This window comes from Maylandia zebra, linkage group LG22 (genome assembly GCF_041146795.1).
Source record: "Maylandia zebra isolate NMK-2024a linkage group LG22, Mzebra_GT3a, whole genome shotgun sequence".
Lineage (NCBI taxonomy): Eukaryota > Metazoa > Chordata > Actinopteri > Cichliformes > Cichlidae > Maylandia > Maylandia zebra.
Window position 1 is genome coordinate 14,812,056 of NC_135187.1, and position 24,909 is coordinate 14,836,964.

At 39.8% G+C, this 24,909-nt stretch overlaps 1 protein-coding gene across 6 annotated transcripts in view; it reads right to left on the bottom strand.

Annotated features, from left to right (window-relative positions):
* akap9 (A kinase (PRKA) anchor protein 9) overlaps positions 1–24,909 on the bottom strand; it is a 65,584-nt gene that overhangs the window by 38,273 nt on the left and 2,402 nt on the right. For 5 of the 6 annotated variants that reach the window (XM_024798347.2, XM_076879064.1, XM_024798346.2 and 2 more), the window contains exons 2-15: positions 17,832–18,104; positions 12,816–12,860; positions 12,155–12,217; positions 10,313–10,462; positions 9,195–9,350; positions 8,838–8,993; positions 5,844–8,717; positions 4,592–4,654; positions 3,078–3,225; positions 2,833–2,903; positions 2,600–2,720; positions 2,306–2,403; positions 1,814–1,919; positions 1,024–1,246 (exon numbers count right to left, since the gene is read on the bottom strand). In XM_024798347.2, the coding sequence (XP_024654115.2) occupies positions 1,024–1,246; positions 1,814–1,919; positions 2,306–2,403; positions 2,600–2,720; positions 2,833–2,903; positions 3,078–3,225; positions 4,592–4,654; positions 5,844–8,717; positions 8,838–8,993; positions 9,195–9,350; positions 10,313–10,462; positions 12,155–12,217; positions 12,816–12,860; positions 17,832–18,104 (4,547 nt within the window). The remainder of the gene's footprint in view (positions 1–1,023; positions 1,247–1,813; positions 1,920–2,305; positions 2,404–2,599; positions 2,721–2,832; positions 2,904–3,077; positions 3,226–4,591; positions 4,655–5,843; positions 8,718–8,837; positions 8,994–9,194; positions 9,351–10,312; positions 10,463–12,154; positions 12,218–12,815; positions 12,861–17,831; positions 18,105–24,909) is intronic. The other variant, XM_076879066.1, reaches the window with a different exon arrangement.

The window sequence follows — 24,909 nt, forward strand, 5'->3', positions numbered from 1 at the left end:
ATGTTTAGAAACAAAAAAAATAAAATTACTGAGTGTAACCCTGCCCCTATGGAGTAACGGAGTAATTTAAGTAAAGATATATACGTAAGAATAATTTACTTGGATATAAAATTGTGACTGAATTCCACATCTCTGGAAATCTTTTATTAGACTTAAGTCAGGAGAGGAAAACAAGCTTATATTTACAATCTCAAACAGTGGAGGGCAGCAGCGTCTTAGTTATAAAAGAAAAAGAAAGAGACTGATTTCATGCATTAAAAATATATAAATATGTATTTAGTTTATCATATCTCTAACTCAAAGTATGTAGGAAGCATGAGCTAGCACATAAAGGCTAACTTTACTGCCCCGGAAACCAAAAGCTGGATGCGTGAAAACGGATTGATGGAAGACACAGGATATATAGAGTTCAGAGATTATGTTTGAGATGCAACTGCTTACAATTTGGCCACAAGTTTATTTAATTAAAGAAAATGGCACTTAGCGTGTGGATTTCTTTTTTTATTGCCTCCCTTCTCTCTGAAAACCACTTGTAAAGGCTGACAAGGTACTTTCACATGTTTGTGGGCGGCCTAGTGAATATTTCATTAGTTAAGGCTTTGTTGTCAACTGAAGTGGGTCAGGTAGCTTCCACGTGCTGCACAGGATGTGCACACCAGCTTGTGTTTGAAGTTATCTTTAGTACAGTCACTCATGTCACTTTGTCTGTTCAGACTTGACATACACAAACTCGGCCAACTGAGCATTAAAATGAGTCCGTGTGTTTCAACGTAAACACGAGATGTTATCAGCGCAGCTGCAGTGCTGTTTAAAAACTAAAAAGTCTCACATGAAACAACAATGGAGTGTAAAGTCATCTATAAAAATTAACTTCGGGGTTTTAAATGTTTTACAGGTTTTTTTTCCCCCCAGTGAAAAATATCTTATGCCTTGTTTTTATCTGTGCAAGTTTTCTTCACAAACTAATTTGTCTTAAAATGCGTATAAACATTTAAATAGGGTCTCACTTAACTGGCGCATCACCTGTATTGGGTGGTGACCTCCTGCAGTCGCTGCTGCAGCATGAAGAGCTCCGTTGCGTATCGCTCCTCCGTCTCTGTGGCCTGCTGCTGGTAGTGAGCTCTGAGACGCTCCATCTCTTGCCTGTGACTCTCCTCCAGCTTCAGCTGCTTCTCCTTGGCCTCGGCCTTCAGCCTCTGCAACTCCATGGTCAGGGAAGTAGATGCACCGGGCAGCTCCTCCAGATCTAATCGATACAGAGGTGAAATGTGAAACTAGAAAGCATCAGAGATTTAAATTGATTAGAAGATACTTTTATGTTTGTTCTGGGAATGCAGCCTGCTGCAGTGCCAAAAGCCTACATGCATATATCTAGCAAGAAATGAATGAGCAGAGAAATAACTTGGTCACAATAACATTTACAGGTAAAAGATAAACTAAATATTTCTGGACAGAAGAGTCAAAACGTTGTTTTGCTGTTTACTGCATTGCATTTGCATTCTTTTATACACATTTGAGAAACAGTCTGAATACAAAGCAGTTTATGCAAAAATTAAAATGCACCATGTAACCAGGACACCAGCTCAAAGTATGAGGGACCTTCTGGGCACAAAAATCATCACACACTTCAACAGCACAACTCTGCAACACTTTAAAGCCTGCAGCTGCAGACAGCTTACAAGAGAACGAATAATAGTGATCCTAAACCTGGGATCTTTAAGATGTATTATTATTATTATTATTACACACTTACATGAGCTTTGACATATAATAGCGTTTAATTTTTTATCAGAAAAATGAACTCCAGATTTACCTTTGCTTGCTGAGGGGCTTAAAGAGGCGACCTGTTCTCGGAGATCAGAGATCTCCTTCTCACTGTTGCTCTTCAGCTCACTGAACGCTGTCTGCAGTTCATTCATCTGGAAAACAACAGATTTAGTGGGGCTCTTCCATGCATACTTTAATTTTTACTGGTCCTCAAAACAAACACTTCAGAGCTATAAAATATTATTTCCCATATAGAATAATTTCCATAGCAAAACCTTTTACTTTTCAGTTTTATACTAACATAAAATGATACAGCACAATTCATGCACTGATGCATGCAGTCCAACCTGCTAATTAAGAAATTTCACAGCCAATGAAACTACATAAACAATTCTCATTATTTCTGCTGTGAACATATTCAAATATTTGATAATGAAATATTTGATTGTGATAAAACAAAAGCTCAAAGCTTGGCTGGAATTAGCTTGTAGTGTAGAACTGAAGCACAGCTTGTGGCTGCGGGTGAGTAAGTTTCTACCTTGTTCCCATCGTCTCTCAGCAGAGCCTGGAGCTGTGAGAGTCGACGATGTTCCTGCTCAATCCTCTCTCTGACCTGCTGAAGCTCTCTGTAAAGCTCTAAAAATAAAAAGAAAGAAAAATAAAAAGAAGGGTTACATTTTGTTTTTGTATCCGAGTGTGCACCTGCAGCGGGTGAGGTAAAAGCATTTAGTAGCCACACAGTAATTAACGGTGACCCCGTGGTGCCGCATTCAGGAGACTCATGTGTTTTATTACATGCAATATTTGTTTAATGTACTCGTTAAAAGCGTACCTCTGGCCTCCAGGATCATGGAGGTGGAGTCACTAGTTACTGGTTGTTCCTCTGAAGTGAGCGGCTTGCTCTCTGCATCGACGCTCACCAAAAACTTTTCACCAAAGATTTTTCGAAAAGACTAAAAAGAAACAAAGATGAGGCTGAATGAGATAATAATGAAGCACCACACTTTCTTTTTTTAAAAAAGGGCAAGGATTCACCAAATTCAAATATTATTCCTTAGTAATTACCAGAATAATCGCAGTGCATTCTTCAGACACGGCTTGCATCACATCCTGGTATTTGAAGCTTTTTTGTTCATCTAAGAAAAACAAGCACAAAAATTATGTAGGTAATATAAAATCATAAAGGTTTTGATGTGTAACTATAAGCAGGCAGTATTAAAAACAAAATCGTGGAGGACACATGAGCCCATCAGATTGCTGCTCTGCTTTGCCACAAACACAGATGCACACAAAGCTCTCTATCTGCTCACCCTGCGCACCGCGATCTTTCAAGCCCTGCAGCTGCAGCTCCAGAGAGCGTGTGCGGGCATCGGTCTCCTCCTGCAGCAGCTCAAACTGGGCAGCGTGGATCTGAGACAGGCTAATGCGCTGGGCCTCCATTTGCAACCTGCACTCACCCTTAAAGCAGGAAGAAGAGATCATCTCATCAACATCAAATAACCCATAATGGGATGTGTCTTTTCATACAGATATTCAGTATATGTATGCTATTAAATATATATACACACACAAGTACAGAATTATGATATTTATATACAAAGGAAAAAAAGAGAATTAAATATAATCACATATCAGTTATAATTGACCACAAATTAAATTATGCAGAATACTACATTAATGTAATAACCAGAAGACAAATTATTAAATAACATAACGCCAGCAATCATATTTGTTTGGCGGAGCCGTGATACGAGCCATCTGTGTTTAGGATGTGAGGTCTGCTATTATCACTTCTTTAACGAGGAACAAAAGGCCCACGGTGAGGCTTCTCTCTCTAATTATGCATCGTGCATGAGCACAAACTCATTATGGTTACACACTTGTGAACCTGCGATTCTGTTACCTTTGATGTCAAACGTTTTAAAGTGCACTCTACATTCTGAACAGGGTGTACTTTAATGACGCCATCTCCCCGTTCGCACTACACCTGACGGATGCAGAGCAGACTCTTTTCAAACCTGTAGCTATGCAGATGCTGCTGCTTAAAAACATGCAGATGAGAGATGGTCAGTGCCTAACAAGCAGATGGCAGCTGTGCTATTATGTGACGCTGCTACAAAATGACATATTTTTACTCCAAATACTGAAAAAGGAAAAGCTCAAATATATAAAACAATTCCCATATTTGTTTTTAAGAGACTTGCTAAAGTGGGAATGGAGTGGTTTTATTAAGAAGTAGTCTACAGTCTAGTTCCTAATGTTAAACTGAGGTTTTTACATGTTTACAGAGATTTTAGGAGCATATTTTTTTGCACAGAAACCTGCACACTTTGTTAGCTTCTCTCTTCAGCAACCGCCTCGGGTACTGTCAAGGATTATCCCCAGCTGCTCCCTGACATCAAGGACCATTTTACTTTGAGAAACAGACTTTCCCCCCCTTACTGTATTCCTTACAGCATGCTTTTCCTCTGATGACAATTTTTATTTTCAATTTTTTGTGAGGCCGTCTGATACGACTGCTGATGCAGAGTTTATTTTTCATTTTGCCTGGTGAAAATTTTCTGCCTACACAACAAGCACATCCACTTGATAATTTGAGGCACGTCGAGTGTGGAAATGATCAAATCTCGTTGCCTGTACCTACTCGTGAACAGGAGGAATTTATTCATCAGACGGGTGTAGGATAAAAGCACAGGTTGCACTGTACTGCAGCTGTATGAGCGGGTTGTTTTTTAAAAAATATTTTGACCTTTACATCGCGCTGTTTGATGCATCAAAGCAACTGAAAACCAAAAGGCAAGATGTGAGCTTAAGTGACATTTACATGTTCGGTCGGCTCTCCCTCGACAGCGTGCTCCGAGCCTCCGGTCGGCCCATGTCCGCTCACCTAAAGAAGCAAGCAAAGTAAATGTATTGTAGTTTTTAAAGCTGATATTTTCCCACAAGCGCTCACAAATAAGACAGCGATGAACAGAAATGTAAGATGCACTGCTATGGATCACTTCCTGAGTGGGAGCATGGAGTACATCTAGTAACTCTTTCCTAAAAGTATCCACTACACTTTACAAAGGATGCAGGGATTTTATAATCTCCTGTTTAACCCAGTATTAACTCTGCACAGAACATCAGTAAAGTCCTTTAAATAGAAATGTGGCTCTTACACTGCAAATCAACTACATATCTACTAAAGTAAAACTTTAAAGTGCTGCGTTACATTTTTAACCCTTGCTTTTTTTGTATTTTGGGGGTTTTGCATGTTTGGCTTTTCCAACCCAGGAGGTGAGAGAAACTAATGACGAGGCACAGATGTGAAAATGGCAGACAGACACCGTACACAATCTTTTTGTACTCTTTGTGCATTTGTGACACAGACACAGAAGTGACTGGGTTAAAATAGCTTCTCACCTCAAACCCTTCACTCCCTGCAAGATGGAAAGAAACTAGAATGTACACATTTCTGCACAACTGCAATGATTCAAAGCTATCAGAAGACTCGCTGACTGCTTTTCTTCCCCATTTCCAGCCATTTTAAAAAGCAGCATTATTACGCGGAGTTTGAGGAGGAGCTGATTATAAATATTGAATAGCGCCTCTTTAAAAAGTAGAAATGAGCAGAATATCAATGGACACTTCAATGCAACATGCAGGCTGCATTGAGCGTGCATATTTCCCACAATTACCTCGCTGAATGGTTAAACTTGAAACTGTATCTTTCAGCACAGCAGCCTGACTATGTTGCTCAGTGCTACCTTTCAGAGCAAGCCTGAAGGCAATCTGCAATCATAACTGTGTCTCACTACAGAGAAAAATATGTCAGCGCTGAAACGCCTCAGTCACATTCTCTTCAATATTTCAGCAAGATCTGGCTACGAATACACAATCAGCACATTTTTTTTTACAAAGCTAATAATAATAATAATAATAATAACAACAGTGTTAACACCAAGTACCCCAGCAATAATTGTGATGCAGTTTTAACTCTTTTCACAAGCTCTTTCATCATTTAGACATATACTGTAAAAAAGGCAAAGGAAAACGGTAGCAGCGTGCTGCAGCAGATACATGTGAGTGCCTACCTCTCTGCTGATGTAGCCTCTGCCTCCGTCTCCCTGGTATCCGTCAGTGGAGTCCTCCTTACCGGCCCCCTCTCCTGAACGAGACGCAACCTGTCTCTCCATCTGAGGCTGCATCTCATCCTCTGCAGCACTTTTAGCTCTCTCTTCTTCAGTCGCTGCCTCCTCTTTCTCCTCCCCTTGTCTTTCTTCTCTGCTTTCTGAAAGAGCTGAGCCCACTTTGCGCTCCTGCTTCGACCTCTGCCGCCTCTTGCGCCTGCTTGACCCTGAGCCTGAGGATTTCTGCGGGGAGGCTCGTCCTTCAACAGGTCCCTCCCCCGAGGACTGCACCGCTGCCGGGGACGGAGTCTGTGAGAGCCTGTTGAGCTCCAGAGTCAGCCGAATGGCGTCTCTCTCGTGTTCAGCTGCCTGTAAGAGGGACTGAAGAGCCTTGATCTCTTCCTGCAGAGACTGAATCTGAATGTGATGATCCACCGAAGAACAAACTGGCTCAAGAGCTGCCTCATCTTCCTGGAGCTTAGCTTTTCTCTGGGCATCCTGCCCTCTTATCTGCTCTGTCGTAATCTCCTGCTCCTTTTCCAGTTCCTTCTCTAGGATTTCATTTCGGGCAATGACCGCCGAGTTTTCTCGTCTCACTTTCATCAGCTCTTCTTCCAGTTGTCCCACTTTGCTCTCTGTAAACATTAATTGCTCTGTAACTTCAGAAAGCCTTCCAGTCAGGCTTTCCTTCTCATTCAAAGTAACATTAAGCTTCTCCATTAGTTCAGTAGAGTGTTTTTCAATCACAGCTTTATCAGTTGTGTCCTCCATGTTGCTGCTCTCCTCCAGCTCTCGAATCTGTGACTGAAGGCTGGCAATTTTTGCCTCAAATTCAAGCGTCTCCTTCCGTGTCCTCTCTTCCAGCTGCGTCTTTGCCTCAATGAGACACTTGTACTCTTCCTTCAGCTCCTGATAATTGACCTCGAAATTCTTTTCAGCAAAAGAGAAAGTAGTTCTCTGCTTTTCTACTTCTTCCCTAAGCTCAGCTACTTGTTGCTGGATTTGATTGTTCTCTGCCGTGAGTGTCTCAATTTTCGTGATTTTTGAGCTAATCTCTTCTTTCAAAGTGTTATTTGATTGGATCAGCGTCTCCTTTTCCTGTTCATGCTCTTTAAGCTTGTTCTCCCAGTGCTGCTCTCGCTCTTTTGCTTGGTTTTCAAGTACGTCCGTCTTTTTTAGTATTGTATGCATTTCAGTCTCCATTCTTGCTCGTTCTTCTCCACCCTTTCTGAGTTCCTCAAGCTCGACCTGGAGCTCTTGGAGCTGCTGGACGAGCTTGTCTGTTTTAGAGCTGTGCAAAGCCATCTTCAGGTCTTCTTTGAGTCCAAGAATCTGGTGCAAAAGTTCATCCCGTTCTGTGGCAAATTCTGCTTTCTCCCTTTGTAACAAACACACTTCTTCTTCATAACCAGCACGCAGCTCATCCAGCGCTTTCTCGTGTTTGATAGCAGCTTCATTGAGAAGGTTTTCTGTGTTTAAGAAGTTCTCTCTTTGCAAGTCTTCCCTCAGATTGGTGAGCTCTTCTTCATGACTAAACAGAAGCTGGGTCCTCAGTCGTTCCAGCTCTGCTTCCTGTGACTCTGCCATGCGGTCCAGCACAGCATCCTTTTCCCTCTCCATCATCTCCAGCTTAATCTTGTAATTGGTTATTTCAGATTCATGTTTAGTTTCAGCTTCTTGTGCGGCTTCCTGAGCAGCAGACAGCTCACTCCTCAGATTGTCAATGGTCTCTTGGAGCTGCTGCAGCTCAACTTTTTGGCTTTCCTGAGAGAGAAGACTGTGGGATACCTGCTCCACTTTGTCGTTAGCTAAATGCAGCTCTTGAAGAAGACCATCCACCCTGGCCTGCAGGCTGACCTTCTCTCTGGCTACTTCGCTAAGCTCATGTCTGGCTTTTTCGTGCATAGATTGAAACTGCTCTAAAGTTTCTTGGAGCTCCCTAATCTTAGTGTTAAGTGCACCCACCTCAGCAGCACTGCCAGTGGGAGTTTGGGACAGTTGTTGAGCTTTTAGAAGCTCGAGCTCTGCGTGATGTTGCTCAGTCATTTGCTGCACTCTCGCTGCATGCTGCAAATTAAGCTCCTGCTTCATCTGGACAATTTGCTGGCCGTACATCTCGTCCAGCTCCGCCCTGAGAAGCTCCAGCTTCCTCTCGGTCTCTCCCTGCATTTTTTGAACGGTGTCACTCTCAGACATGCTGCCCCGGTGACAACGCTTCTGCAGATCTTCGACTGTGCCCATGAGCTGCATGATTTCATTAGATGACATTCGCTCTTTCTGTCTGGAGGTCACAAGTTCACTCTTACAAATTTCCAACTCCTTTTGCTCCGTCTCCAGTTGTAATTTACAACTCTCTACTTCATTTTTATAACTCTCCAAGTCAGACCTTGTGCTTTCCAACTCATCCAGACATTTTTCCAGCTCAGATTCCTTTACAGCCATTCGCTGTTGGAGCTCGCGCAGATGTTTCTCTGAGGTCTCCAGCTCATCTTCGAGCTGCGTAACAGAACAGTCACGTTCTAAAATGACTGTCTCCTTCTCTGCTATAATGAGATCTTTCTCATCTGACTGCGGTATAATATTCTCATCTGTAGTCCTTCCCACATGAGCAAGTTCATCTCTGAGCAGAGTCAGTGACCGCTCATGTTCTGTGATTATTGCAGTTTGCTCTGAAATTAACTGATTTTTCTCCCTCAGTGTTTGTGCAAAAGACCCCTCTGCTGCTCTCAACTCTGTCAGTGACTGCTTCTGACTCGAAATAAGGTTTTCTTGTTGAGCAATCAGCAAGTCCTTTTCATTTATCCTTTGGACAAATGATTCTTCAGCTCTTCTCCCTGACTACGAAGACAATTACATCTTAGAAATGCTTGGGCTACATTTAAAAAACACACTGTGCAACCAATTTAATTAAACACAAAAATATTAACATGTAGCGTAACAGACAAGGCAACTTCTTACCGACTCCATCTCACTGATCTCTTCCTGGAGTTTTCTGACCTCAACATTCATCTCGTCCAGCTGCTGTTGGTGCTGAACAAGCTGCTGCCGGGCCTGTAGAAGATCAGCCGCGGTGCTGCTGTGGCTCGTATTCCTCAGTGATTCACCTGCCTGCAGCTGTGATGACCAGTCAGATAAGTCGGTACAAAAAATAAAGGGGAAAAACACAGGTCCAGTTTTTAAAGGTTATAAGACCACCTTATCACAAATATGTATTGCTTATTAGACTTTAAATTACAAACAAAAGTATCATATTAAAAGCGTAAGAAGTACAGAACAGATAAACAGTTCGGTTGATAAATATGAAAGTATTTTTACCTGCTGGAACTGAATTTGTAGTTTTTGGCTTTGCTCGGTCAGCTCCAAAAACTCTTTCATGATCTCGTCTTTCTCTTTACGGGCCTGCTGCAGGTTGGATGTGAGCTGGGTGATGATGCCATCTCGCTGCTTCAGTGCTGCTTCAAACTCCTGCAGCTATAAATTTAAAATGGAATTAAGTGAAATCGTCAATTTACACAGCTTAACCAGTTAATACTCATATATATATATATGACTGAAAAAAAGAGATGAATGAGCTGGTGTTTGAAGCAATAAAAGGAAACGTGCACATACAGGTTGAACTATAGCACTGCCAAGGAGGTAAAGGTCAGGAATAAAAATATTCCCCATCTTGATAACTTTAAACTCATTGTGAAACTGTTTAAATGTCAGGTGTGATTATAACGTTCTGACTCTATCAATTAAAAATAAATGGAAAAATTTCAAAAGGGCTTAAATTAAAAAAAGAAAAGAAATTCCTCCCCAATTTCATCACTTTGTGCACCTTATGAAATTTCCATTATTACAAAAGTTTCCCTTCTGATCACTTGGGATTTGAGTATGGACCTCAAAATTGGCTTCTGAGTTTAATTGGTGGAGCCACTGTACTTTGTTATGGCCTAAAGCCTTGGAAGACTAAACGATCACTCAGGGATACAGATGGATGCTGATGAAATCGAGTAGTAGCACACACTATGTGCACATATGTCTGCCATCCTGGGATAATCAATAAATTACAGGAGACAATGTCAAGACTTTCAAACAAGTGAATCTAATCTTCTTACATAATAACAAACAAGCCTAAGAATCATTTTGATTAGTTTTTAGTTTAACTTACTAAAAAGCATCATCTCCTTTCTACGCATTCTCTCAATACACCGGCTAATGGACAGTGGAAGAGAAAGAGAACACCTAAACCCTGTGTAATGAGGGAAAGAGGAAGACGACAGTGGAGATTCATGGATGTAGTGAAGGAGGGCATGCAGAGGGTTGGTGTGACAGAAAAGGATGCTGGGGATCAGGTGAGATGGAGGCAGACCATCCACTGTGGCGACCCCTAAAGGAAGCAGGGAGGAGAAGCAGCAGCAGAAGAACAGCGTTGTGCTAAAAATCCTTACCTGCTGCATGCCTTCTGCACCAAACGCAGACCTGATTTCGTCAAGCTCTCGACTCAGCTCCTCCACTGCCCGCGTCTTGGCCTCTAGCGCATCCTCCAAATCCTGCCTCGTACCACCTTTTGTCACCTGTTGCAGGGACTCCACCTCCTCCTGAGCAGGAAAATACCATGAAGAACCAATATGGCATTCACAGGAATAGACGATAAGGTTTTAGAACAAGCTTAGCAGTTAGTCGCCACCAAATAGCAACAGCTTTCAAGTTAGATGAGATAAGCAACATGAAAGCAAATGCACAAAATATAATGCATATTTATTACCTATTGAGGTTTCAAAGCATTGTTATTCAAAACGACACAGCCTTGAAACTTACTGTAAATGATACGTTTTACTGAATCGTAGAAAGGCTCAGAATTCGAATTAGATTAGGAGTTAATGAGGCCTTTAATGAGGCGGGTATGAATATTTATAAGTTTCTGCTGAGACCCATGTTTTTACGATTCTGCCTATAAGGTTCATTTTTCCATCAGCTCCCTTACTGACCAATTACTGATCTACTTTCTGTGTTAAAAGAATGAGAACTGAGCGCCGGTTTAGCTCACAGGTTGAGCAGGTGAGCATCTTACTCTGTGCTAAACTTAGCAGCTTGGGTTCAACTTTGACCTGCAACCTTCTGCTGTGTGCCCCCTCCCACTCCATCTCTCCACTTCACTGTACTAATAAAGGCAAAAAAATAGTAATTAAAAAAGGCTTCAATGTAACCATTATCGATTATTATTATTTTCATCGATGAACAGCAGAAAAAGGCTTGCATGTAACCAGATCATCTGTCTCCATCTCACCCCATCCCTACTATCCCCCTCTATCACACGGACCCTCAACACGTTCTTCACTACATCCATGAATCTGTGGTCTTCCTCTTTCCCACTCCCAAATGCAATCTTCTGGTATGGAGAAGGTTCATCCCACAATAACTGTGATAGCTAAATGCTTTGATCTAAATCTGATTTTTTTCCTCCCCTCCTTCAATTTCTTTGTCTGCCATATTTCAAAAGGCTGGATAACAAACCTCAGTCGTCAAACTCTTCAGATTTATTAACAATCACAAGAGGGACAGATCACGTCACTGTAATTAAACTTTTTTTTTTGCTGAAAGAAAAAGTTTTCCAATCTTTTCTTTCATCAGTGAATACACAAAAGATACTCTTATTAAGTTTAGTTGAAGGTTTTCTATTCGGGAAGAAGATTAGATTTTTCTTTAATGATTCTGTTTTATGTAAAAGGGTTGTAGCAAAGAAGAAAAAAAGACTTCTGTCAACATTTAATCCCATAGTTTGTCTTTGATTTGGTCTTTCGTTTATCCTCAGTATTCTCCTGTAAGTCTTTTTGCACTTGAAACCACATTTCTGGTTTTGCTGTTTCACTGTCTCAGCTGTATTGATCAGCAGCTCTCCAGTTTCTGTCTCAGTTCGAACATCACCTCGGTGACTTAAAAGAAAACGGCGCTTTGTGTAACACCTTCTGTGCTCTAATCTTCCACCGTATCTCAACTTCAAAGAATTCACGCCTAAGCTATGTCACAAACCTCTGTTCAGTCGGAAACATGTGAATCTTTTGGGCTTTCAAATTTGTCATTTATAACAGTAATGATTTCTTTTTCTTTTCCACATCTCCCTTTTCAAATACTTCACATACATACAGGTACGGCACATAACAAGTGTGGTTAGTGGGTTATAGGAAATATTACAGGAGATTAAAATATTTAGCAAACAGAGTCAGGTCCAGCAGCGAGTGTTAGCAAGGCCAAAGCAGAGCTGAAAGAACTGCTCGATCAGATTACTGTACCCAGATAAAATCCTTTGAAGACATCATTTGGTGCTCTGTGATCTCATCAAGGCATCCATTTACCTGTTAATTCACAAGGCTATCCGTCAAACATTAAGATCGGGGAAATGCAACAGAGGAGCTCATAATTTTAGAGTTTAATCTCTCCAAAATAGCCTAAAGCATTTATTTAAAAGCATTAACTAAAGTCACATTTGAATTATACCCTAATTTGCTTTTTTTCTCCATCTAGTCAAACATAAAATCATCTTACAGACTCAGTCAACAGAGGCTGTTAATGATTTAAAATGTAGTGTTATTAAGCAACAAAAAACAAAACAAAAAAAATACAGATTTCAGTTATTGTCCAAGAAAGTGTGCAGCAGCTGGCAAGGACACAGTATGAGAGGAGAAGCGATTTATCCACAAAGAATATTTCCTGAACTATTAAGTGGCTAAGAGGAACAAAGAGAACATCGCACTCTGTCTTATGATTTACAGTTTCCATTTTCACTGGAAACCCAAATAATATCCAAGAGACTCCAAGAAAATGATCAAATAAAATGACAAAATGTGGAACTGTAGCTAAGGGAGTTAATTAAAACACAAGTGATCCTACATACATGCTACAGGTGTGACATTTCTGTGAAAAAGTGAGGATTTATATTACAAGAAGTCTCACCTCTGAGGAATAATCCTCTGCAGTGGTGGAAACTTCACTCTCTGGCTGCAACACAAAAAATGAATAAAACCAACACATTAGCCACATAAAACAAACGATTTCAATCACAACCATTCACTTCACTTTTTTTAAATCATTTTAATTCTTGCAAATGTTGTCCTGACATGAAAAACAGTTACATTAGTTACTGCAATTCCTGAAACTTTATTACTTTGTTTAGAATTCCAAAATGTTCAGCATTAGAATGAGTGTCTGCCATATCTCCTATTTCTGTATGCACTCTGCATTCAAGCATGGGGCTGGGGTACTTGTGTTAGAGCTCTTTTCTCACTCCTGCAGTTTAATGAGCACTAGGGGTGGGGGAAAAAATCGATACTGTGTAGTATCGTGATATTCTGTTTGCTAATAATGTATCGATACAGGGACAGCAGAAATAGATATTTTGTTACAAAAAAAGTTTTTGTGGACTGGAACTCTGACTTCAGAGCATGTTGATCCTTTTTCTGAGCAAGAATCCTGACATTCCTTCACTGTCCAAATGTGTTTAACTTGTTTTTTGGCAGCAATAAACATGACAGTTTACTTCTTTTAATTTAAGACATGTTTTATTTTAATTAAGTTTAAAACTTTTTTATTTAATGTAAAATTATATTTTGTTTTAATTTACTTTCAAATTCTTCAGTTGCTGAATGGGCTGCATAGTTATCATAAATTGCATAGAATAGCTATAATTGTACCAGATGGTTGCATTCAGTTAAGTTGGACTAGTATGTAATACAAACCGTTCAGTTTGTCAACAATAAAACTGACTGAAATGAGAGAAAGACTGAGTGTGAGACTTTGATCTTAGATAAAATGAATATTGATAAAGTTTACCTTTATGTACAGAATCTGAATATCGCAAAATATTTTTAAAAATTGCAATAATATCGTATCGCGCGTTAAGTATCGTGATAATATCGTATCGTGGGATATATGGTGATTCCCACCTCTAATGAGCACCATTATTAAAATCTCTTCGTGGGTTCATTCCTGGGTCATAAATTCAAACTGTACTAGGGCAGAGCAGAAGAAGAACTTGAACAACACCTCAGCTGTGTTTAGGGTAACGTGCACTCTTCATTTTGTGAGGAACAGAGTGGTCTACAACTTTTCAGAGACATGAAAATTACTTTCATTTTTATTTTATGAAAAGATTAGAACGTGACAGTAAAGAGGAAGTTAAAGCCAACACAGGAACAGCAGCTCCTACCATCGACTCTCTGCAGGCATCTGTGGGAACGACATGCTAACACAAGCCTCCTCAGCCAGAGTGAGATTAAAGCTGAGCATATGTCAGACCCAACTGAGTAACCGGAGCTTGATTTTCAAAGCAGTAATGAGCAGTCAGGCTTGTTTCAATCTAACCTCGTTTCTACCCATACATGCTTCTACAGCGGAATCACTGCGGCTCTAACATTTTTCTGTATAATACTTTTAAACACTAAAAGGAAAAAACGAAGAAAAAAAAATCAGGAAAGGGATCTGTGCCATAGCTTAAAGTTTTTATTGTTAACAAGTAATTTTGTTACTGTGCATCTAAGGCCATGCTGTGAATTAATGCCAAAGTAATGTATTAGTAGTGTAAGATCGTTGGTGAAGTCCTGTTCTGAATACTTGTGCACACCTGTAATGCGTGAGGGATCGCCTCCACTGTGTCATTTCAAACTTGCAAACTGAATTTCTTATTGGGAAAGAGAACCAAGTCTCATGGACCCAAATCTGGAAATTGAAGATTGCATTGTTTTACCCAAAAATGCCTGCAATTTCAATTCAGTGTGAGTAGGGACACACTGGCAACCTGCTGTTTGGCATTTTTAACATCTGGCATTAAATGTTTTCCCTCAGAAGCCTCAGGATATTACAACGGAAGCCTTCATTGACCCTGGGGGGCCCGTTCACAATAACTCTATGCTTCTTCTTTTCTGTCTCATCTTTCCCCTCAGCCCCAAACCTGTTGCAGCAGATGGCCCTGCCCCTCCCCAAGCCTGATTCTGCTGCACGTCTCTTCCTGTTGAAATGGATCTCCCTTTCTCATTATTGCCAAGTGCTGCTCATAGGGGACTTTTCTCTAATAGCATAGAATATTTGTGCCTTCTAGGATAAAGCGCTTTCTGAACTGATGCCATAAAAATGAAACTGAATAGAAAATTGAAGTGCAGGAAAAACAACAAGCCAATGTTTATGTTCCAGCCCTAAGTCACCATCCTCTTGGACACTGCGTATTTGCCTACAGAACCAAGCGCAGCTATTATCACTTCAGGTTAGTTTGTCACTTAATTAGAGGTTTGTGCAATTTACTTTGTTGAAATGGTCCATGTGCAAGAAAGAGGTCAGAACAAGGCACAGAGTCCTGGAAGTGGTGTCAAGGTGCACAAGCGGACAACACTGAAGGAAAGATCAACCTCATTTAAATCAGTTTTTTAGTTTTTTGTGTGTGGACTCATTAAACTGCCCCCTCGCATTCAAATCGATTGAAATTCCACACACAGACATGATTAATATCACAGTTCTTTTGCTGCATGACAGTTTCCACTGATGCAAAGAGTATTATGCAAAGGTCTAAGAGGCACCAATTAGTCAACCCACTCATATTTGGGTTTAAAACTCTTTGAGATGCTTGACAGCGGAAAACACTGATGCTGTTGTGTTTCCAGGCAACCCTTCCTTTCCACCACAAGCCCCATGAGCAGTTAGTCTGGGATAAGGGGAAAAAAAATGTGAGACAGAATTTTAAAAAAGAAAAAGAAAAAACAAACAACCAAACCATTTTACTTTAAGCGACTCAATTTATCATCAAAAAAAAAAAAAAAAAATCCCACAATCCCCTCAGTATCATTCAGTGTCTTAAAATTCATGTTTCATTTGTTGTTGATGTGTAGCAGCCCCCGTCCAGGCAGGAGTTAATTAGTTTATCTGGGTCTTTTGTAATGGAGACAGATATTTGTTGCTCCAAGGTAAAGAAATGTGGATGAAACACGGAGGCATTCAGCCAACCTTAAGGTCTGCTGAAAAGTGCTGCAAGGCCACAGGAACTGGTCGCACAGACCGTCACCTCTCAATCTGTTTAAAAGGCAATTGTCTGTTTCCATGGCAACCCTGTATTTTGTGGGCATGTGCTGCATGAAATGTGCAGAGGGTTCAGGGAAAGAGTGGCTGTTAAAAGAAACTGAGAGGGCTCGAATGAAAAAGAAAAAAAAAAAACGTTTAAGAACCCTCAGGTCCACATATTTTAAAAAACTGCTTTAGATTGAGTTTCTACCGAACGGTGGATGAATATTTATTTTTCAGGAGTGTTGAGACTCGATTTTAATAAAATATAGGAATTCAGTGCAGAATGAAAGGTTATGTAAGCTTGTAAGGTTTACACCCAAAGAAAATCAGGCTTGGAAGTGTGCAAAAATATTTTATTTATTTGAATATGAAATTAACTATTTAGAAAGCATGGCATGCTTGATGAAATTATCTGTCAGTAACCTAAGTAACTACGATATCGTAAGAATGTCAGACACCGTCAAAAACAGCTTTAAAACAGCACTAACACTGAAGACGAACTGCAGTCATGCTCATACTGTGTATATTTCATTAAAAAATAAAATAATGGAAGCAATTTATCATCTACTTCCAGTTTTTAGTAAATATATTGATATTGACGTACACACGCAGTTAATCGCCAGAAAACTGATTTAAATGTGGCACAGTTGTTGGCGCCAGACAGGCTCGTCTGAGAATTTCAGAAAAACCACACTGGGCATCACTCCCATCAGCTGAGAACAGGAAACTGAGGCTAAAATTGCTGCGAAATTTAGATTGTAGGGTCAGAATTTCACGTAAACAACAAGAAAGCATGGATCCAGTTCAGGTGGTATAATGGTGTGAGGGATCTTATCTTGTATCTCAACACCAAATGACCATCATGACCATCATCTACATGAGTATTCCTGCTGACTATGTCCATTCTTTTATGACTACAGTGTTCTTATATTAATTTAATATATGATTTTTAAAATGTTTAGAAATGTTTCAAATCCAAATCAGGTCAGAATATGTTACATATTAAGGACAATGCAAAGATTTTCAAGCTGGGCCTTTAGCTCTGAGTTGGAGTCACAACAGAGCTGTCAGCACAGCAAGCCAGTCAAATGGCTGGGGCTTCAAACAGCCAGGCAAACTGGTCGGACAAGAATAAAGTCAAAACTTGAAGCAGCTCAATATGAACTTTTGGGCAGATAGACCACCTAAGCATGGTGGATCCTTTAAGTTAGAGGTATATACTTGGTCATGGTCTTTGTTGAACGTCTCCATAATTAGATGCTTTGTAAGAACTAAAGAATCAGAATCAGTTCTGCCAAAAAAAATTTTTTTGTAACTGCATTTATTAACTTTTTTTTTTAATCCTGAAATTACGAAATCAGCGCCCTGTGCTCTGGTTGTCATGACAGCTAAGGAGGGCTCATTAGGCTCAAGGGAGCAACGACCATCTCCCCGCCCCCTCCCCACACAGAGCTTTCATCATTACACTGCCTTTTCTGTGAGCTCTTATAAGTGCTTGTTATGAATAAAAAATTAAAGCCATTAAATGGTCTTTAAAAATTTCAGGAGTGTCTGAGTGCAGGAGGCGCACAAGGAGTGTGCTTTCTGAGGAATAATAACGTGTTAAAAAAGAAAAAAAGACTATAGACGAACCGCTAATAGATTGTGCCAAAAAAATTGAATATTCCCCTGAAAGGCTTAATTTAGAGACTGTTTAGAAACTCTGATTATAAGTGTTGCTGGAGACACAGTTCAGGGCAACATTATCTATTCATTCCACTAAATCAGAGCTAAATCACAAGTTTGATATCTGAAAGGAAATTAATAGGTAACATTAGAATTGTACTCAGGATGTGGCAACTTAAAAATAATCAGAGTCCTCACTGAGATCTTATGAGCATATTTGCGTGACAGTTGAGAAATGGCAATAAAACTAGTATCTACCTCTATGTTGTACGTCTGGTCATGCCTGACAGTCTCTCCACTCCTGAGCGTCTTGGTGAAGGTAAACTCCGTGGTGTGTGGGTCTCTGTTTGTTTCTTGTGATCCATCTTGTCCTCCACCTGTGACCTCCTCTCCTCCCACAGACTGATTCAGTTCAACCTCCACCCTTCCCTGTGAATGCCCCTCCGAATCCTCGCCTGGCTTCTTTTTCTTCTTCTTTTTCTGTTTCTTCTGGGAGTCGGCGTGAGCTTTTCTCTGGCGGTACTCAGCCAACTGGGGGCATAGAAAAAGGAAAACGTTTAGTGTTAAACATAAAAACTTCTGCTTCAAGCTGGTCCTTGAAAATGAAAAAGAATTATCAAACAAAACAGCTATTTAAGTGTTGGTGTAATTCAGGTTTAAAAGTTGTAGCTTCCAGTCAGATCTTTGTTTATCTGACCCACATGTTCAAACATTACATCGTAAACCACCTGCCTCACCGTAGCTATTAGCACCTCTAACTCAATGCTTCTGAAAATTTAAATGATGTATGAACCTACTCTGAGCCGACACAGTTTAGTGAAACTCAAGCGAAACATTTGTTTGCCCCAAACGCGCGATCTTGTTTCTCTGAGTGAATCCTCCCTCCCCGTCTCCATATGACTCGGCACATGCCTCTTGCTGTGCCAGGTGCTAATCCCGACTGAAGGGATTTTTAAACTATGTCAATGATCACTGTGAACAACCAGCAACATGTTACGCTGTCTTCACAACTATTTCCATTTATTTATCTGAAACAAACTCACGGCCTCTGGGTTCCTGAAAAGTGACTTTAAATCCATTTCTAAATCAATATGAGTGCAAACGCCTATCGCCACATTGATCTGTTTAATAAGATGAAACATGTGTGCTAAATGTTCCTATCCTCTAATCTTTCTAAGCATCGTGCTGATCGGCCTCTCCTGGTCACTATCCTATCACTCCACAGAGAAACAAGAACCATAAACTACAAACTTCTTTAATGTGTCTTATTTAAACAAAACATTTTGTAATGACTTAAAAAAATGTCAATAAAATACATAAATCAATTAATTCCCACATTTCAGAATCACATCTGCTATGAAATTTTTTAAACTGTAAAATACTTTGTGAACAATTTCTGTAACAAACCTACTAATTAAATAATCCAAGCAGATATTTTTGGGACAACAAAAAAACAAAAACATGCTTGCACTACAACAACACTTAATGTTCGTACACAATCTTTATTTCTCACTTACAAATAAAAATATATTCTGCTTGATCATGTAAATATGATCCTAATTAAACAGCCTGAACAGTTGATACTGCTGAAATTTATTATGCAGGTGACGGCAAAAAAGTTGCAGAGTGAGCAAAGCAGGGGGTACACCAGCAGCAGTACACCACTGCTGACGTACTGCTCACCTGAGAAATGCCCCTGCACCTTACAACAGATGTCACAGCTGTGAGCAACGTGCTCTTCCAGATGGTCAAAGTGACTTGGATTAAAAAAAAAAAAGAAAAAGAAAAAAGCAGGGCTTCACTTTGAGTAATCAACACATGTTGACAGGTTACAATGAAGAAAATAATGAAATGTTAAAAATGACCTAGATTCTACATCAGCCTTACAAAGCAGGGCTACTCTGTGACTTATGTAATTATTTTGGTCATTATTGAAATCATGAGAATTACTCATAGACTTTGGGAAAATAGTAGATGTTTAAAATATTTAGAGGGAAAAGAAACTTTGATATCTTTGAAGTTTTAGTGAGTAAAGGAAAGACAAAACAAGAGAATTTAAATAAAAATTCCGTTAGTTGCATTGAAATATCACAGGTCACGGGTGAGAGACAGTGATCAATATCATCAAAATGACACCTGCAGTCATGATATTTCTCGAATATTTCTCAAATTATGTTGGCATTTATTCTTTGGGGGTCTTTTGTTTTACTTTTAGGACTTTTAGGAGAGGGTCAGTTAGGTCAATATTTGCAAATGTGGATCACAAATCTAAATCCACATAAAGTGACACTAAGGACTATTTTTTTTGCCACAGATGCTGATTAAACAGATGCAGATCCTGACTACAAATCTGGTTGATGTTTGTACTTCATAGCAAAATTGCAACAACTGTTACATAGATTGTTATGAAAAGTTGATCTAAAAGCATTTTTCCATGCAAACATGGAGAGAACATGCAACTCCACACAGAAAGACTCTGGCCTGATGGTGGAATTGAACTCAAGACTTTCTTGCTGTGAGTGCTAACCACTGTGCCACCGTGCTGCTCCCACAGTTCAAAGGCATGCAGTTAGTGGGGTCTGGTGATTTCTAAATTGCCAATAGGTTTGAATGTGAGTAGAAATGGGTGCCTGTCTATCTGTGTTAGCCCTGCGACAGCTTGGCGACCTATCCAGGGTGTACCCCGCCTCTTGACCTATAGTAGGATAGTCTCCAGCTTCCCCACAACCCAGATAATGATAAGCAGAAGAGAACAGATGGATGGATGTATTAAAAAGTAGTAAAAAAGATGAAAGGTTAAACAGATAAATAGTAATAATTCTTATAAAAAGAAATGCTCCTTTCACAGAAGCCATGTGTGTAGATGTAGGATTAAAAGCAAACAAAGTTAATAACATAATATAACAAAGGGACATAAAATGTAAAATGTACTGAGGGTGTTCGTCCATTAGTCTCTCTGTAATCCTGCACGCAAGCGCATGTGCACGAATGGTGAAGCACACTTTAGAGTACAGTACAGTCGACCGCTCAGCCTTAGACCTGCATCAGCGGTTTTATGCACCCCACTCCTGTAGCAGCAGCTTAAAGTTGGCATGTAAGTGGGCACTTTGTGACTGCTCATTTGGTGATACTGCACAAAAGGTCAGAGGCTGACACAGAGCCGAGAGTGGGTGTTGTCTTCATGTTCCCCACCTACAATAAATAGCTTAAAAGCTCAAAGGGCTCATGATCTCTGCCTCTGCACCTCCACGCATGACCCACATCTTGTCCAAGCATACCCACAAGCTTTAAATACCAGAGGACACAGAATGAAATATGAATGAATGCCACTCATACAGTATGGAAGCTATCCTACTTCAGAGAAACAAGGTGATTTCTGCTGGCAGGTCTGCTGTACATGAGCACCATCACTCATGAGTCCAGGGAACCACCGGCCTTTCACTGAGCTCATAGCAAGCTGCCCTATTTGGCTGAGTAGAGCAGAGCAATGGCTGAGCATATGGAGTAGTGAAGCCTGCGTCGCTCTAATACCATCTGGGAAAGCAGAAATTACGTAGGTGTATCACCATCTGCTGTCAGAAAACATTTACACAGGCACGTTTGTTTTAATATATATCTGATAGTAAATAGTGGATAATGTCAGGTTCAGTTTTTTGTTTTCAAGGCGGCATTTTTAAAGCTATTCTTTGTTCTTGGACTACTTTAGTAAAGTAGCTTTGTATGATTTATCAATGATAAACACAGCATAATAAAGCTTAATTACCACCTTTTTGACAACTTCCACCAAAAGTGAAAAAGTCAAAGCTGGTTTAAAGTCCTGGATTGGGTCCGCTTTTACCTTCGGAACTGCTTTAACTCTTTACACACAGATTAAACAAGGTGTTTGAAACTTTTCTCAGAGATTTTAGTCCACATTGACATAATTTCATCACACACAAATGTTTGACTTATTGTCACCAAGTGAAAAATTAGCTTAGTTAATGTGATGCTTACGTATGACTAATACAATAACAGTGTGTCAGACTTAAATACCTAAATGGATTTCTATGGTTTCAGGTCAGTCAGACACACAGCTAAAAGAATTCACAACATCCCTAAAAAAAAAAACATCACTCCACTGTACCCCAGAGAGGAAGCTCACAGCTCCTCATGTCATGTGCCAATGAGAGAGCCAGCAGCACAGCGTGAGTCAACACTGTGCTACTTCAGGGTGTAAATCCTCTGCACACATTCGTAGCTACTGCTAAGCTGAATGCACACATTTGACTTCAGGTTGAAATAAAACCTAACAGTAACTGAACCACCTCTGCGTCACCTGGTTTATCACCCCTTATCCAGCTGGTGCTACATCTGTGAAACGTTAAAGGGGTTTTAAACACGGCAGTGCAATGGCCACAACACATGTAACACACAGGACATGACACAGGTTGAAAACTGTACTCCGGTCTCTTCCAGGACTGCTTTAAGCAATGTCCTTTCAGTGGTTTATCCTGTGACAACACGTGTACCTACTGTATTGTCAGTGAACAGTTTGCTAACCATGGTAACAAGAGCGAATCAAAGGCACAGTATGAGGCAATTCAATGCCAGCGGCCACATACACGCCTCCTCCTGCTCACTTTCAAAGGACTTAGCTTTTTTTCCCCTTTTGAAACACTGTTGGTCCAGAAATACAACAGAAAATAAAAAATGTGACAGTCTGTCAATTTAATTTGCAGGTATTATTTATCAGCTATGCATTATTTTAATAGCTCTACATGTCTTTACCTTTTAAAAACAAGAGTTAGGCCAGAAGGACTGAGGTATCCTTCAGCTCTTCTAACAAACACCCCAGAAACAGCTCAGTGCAGAAAGCAACACAGAAATGCTATAAGCAAACACCAAAACTCAAACAAGATAAATCAGAGACCAGTGGAGTGCACACGATTATTTTACCGGAAAAGCTGAAAAATAATAATCAAATCTTTCCACCCTGAACTGGTGCTTCTTCACTCTTTAAAAAAATAAAAATAAAAAATAAATAAATAAATAAATAAAAGCATGGTATCAACCATTTTTCTACAATTATCAAATCTCAAGCTCAGCAGCTCAAAGTATATGCTGGATCAGCTGGAATGTATGATGGCATTCAGGATAATATCCTGAAGCATTATTGCATGTCATGTCTTTACCCTCACTAAATCTCAAATTCACTATACCGCATGTTCTCAAGTGTCATTTATAAATGTGTTTTTTTCTGCAGTTTTAATAATTTGTAGTAGAATTTTTATACATAAAATATTTTTTCTTCATCAAATTGCTTTTATTGTCATTCTGCAAATACAATTAGAGAGGGACACATGAGACACTGACAGGAAAACACAAACTTGACACTTTTGGCATGTTGTTTGACCCTGTGAATCCAGTCTGGCGCCTTTCTGTGTGGAGTTTATATGTTCTCCCTTTGCTTGTGCGGGCTCTATCAGGCTTCCTACTAGAGTTCAAAGTCATGCATGGGGTTAGGTTAACTGGCCAAAGGTGTGAATGTGAGAGTGAATGGTTTCCTGTCTCTGTGTTAGCCCAACAACAGGCTGGCAACCTATCCAGTGTGTACCCTTCCCATCCCCCAACAGCAGCTGAGATGAGCCCCAGTGGCCCCCTATGACCCTGAAATGGATAAGTGTAAGAAAACAGATAAATGAATGAATGAGTGGATGTGCAACCAACAATCTGAAGCAACTGTGTGATGCTATCATATCAATATGTAATATAATCTCTCTGCCATCAAAAATTAAGACAATAAATACATTAGTTATTCATTGTTGTGCCAAAAACAGCCCACTTTAATCTTACGTGTAAGTACCATTGAAACTCCCCATTTTTATACATTTAATCAATAACATATCTTAATATAAGAAAAAGAACTGACATTTTAATAGCACCTCTAGGTTTTTATATATAAATGCAATCCATTATTATACATCATAAAGAAACACCTCTGTAGTAAATGAAAGAAATCTGTCAGCATGAGTCTTTGGGCTTAACTTGTAAGAAGTAAAATGTGTAAAATACAGAAATCTATAATTTAATTAACTTGGTGTAATATAAATGTCCACGGGGGAGGTCTTTATCAGTAGGAAAAGCTGTAAAACTTATGAAAACAGAGTTAAAAGTCCAAAATGCATTTCTATTTTTGAAAGCTGTCCAATGGGCCAGAATGTAGTCTACTTCTGGCCAATTCTGGCCCCCGAGCCGTATGTTTGGCACACCTGTTATAGTGTTTTTATAGAAGATGCTCATTGCATCAAGCAAGATGAAATCCCCTCAGAAAGTGTCTAAAAGCCACAATGAAAATTAAAATTAGTCATCATCCAGGCTGTTGCCAATTTAACCTGTGCAGCTGCTACACCATCATCTTCAATTAATCACCTGACAATCCCTTCTGAAGCAGTGCAGCCTGACATAATACGAGTTTTCAAAGCATTTAGTACTTTGTCAAGCATTAGAAACACTAAATACTGCACCCTAAAAATCAAACTTTCCAGTACAAGTTTAGGAAAATAATAAGATCAAGTAAAGGTGATTATACTCCATTCATAACACAGGGCAATGCAGGGCATCCCTGTGATTAGTCGCCTGAAGGATTAACTATTCAAGCCTCAGTTAAGTAGCTCAACTTGTATCTTTGCTGTCGTCAAAACCTGCAACACTGCCTGGCATGGATGGTGGTGACACTGAGCTTTAAGGCTATTTGAATGCTGAGAAATTAAAATGATCCTTTACACGTAGTTCAGCATGTTGTCTCTCCAGGGCTGAAAAAACACATTCTATAAATCTTCTAAAAGATATCTGATGCATAAAATGTTTTAAGATAGTAGTATTGCTTTTTTATTTGTGGATAATCATCAGTATTCATCTGTCAAAAGTACAAACACATATCAGTGATTCTTCATTCTGCAGAAAGAGCCTGAGGTTGCATAGCTGCATATCGGAGAAGCAGACAAACAAATACACATAGAATCCTTTATGAATTATGAGCATCCCCTGAGCCAAATTATTCCCTGATGTTTCATTAAAAATCAGCTCTGTTCAACGTACTACTGATCCCAAAGACCAGGGTGACAAACAACACGAAGAAGGTACTTTCATTCAGTGGAAACGCACACCTCTGTAAGCATAAAAAAGGAGATATAATAAGCGTCAATCTTAATTGGAGGGAAACAAACAAAGAAACTCTTCATCTGACAGATATATCTACAGACAGATAATTTACCCACAACTACAAAGTGACATGAGAGGTGACGTTTGGATTTGAAAATTGGGAGGGATTTACAGAAAGTAAGTGTAGGAACAGGTG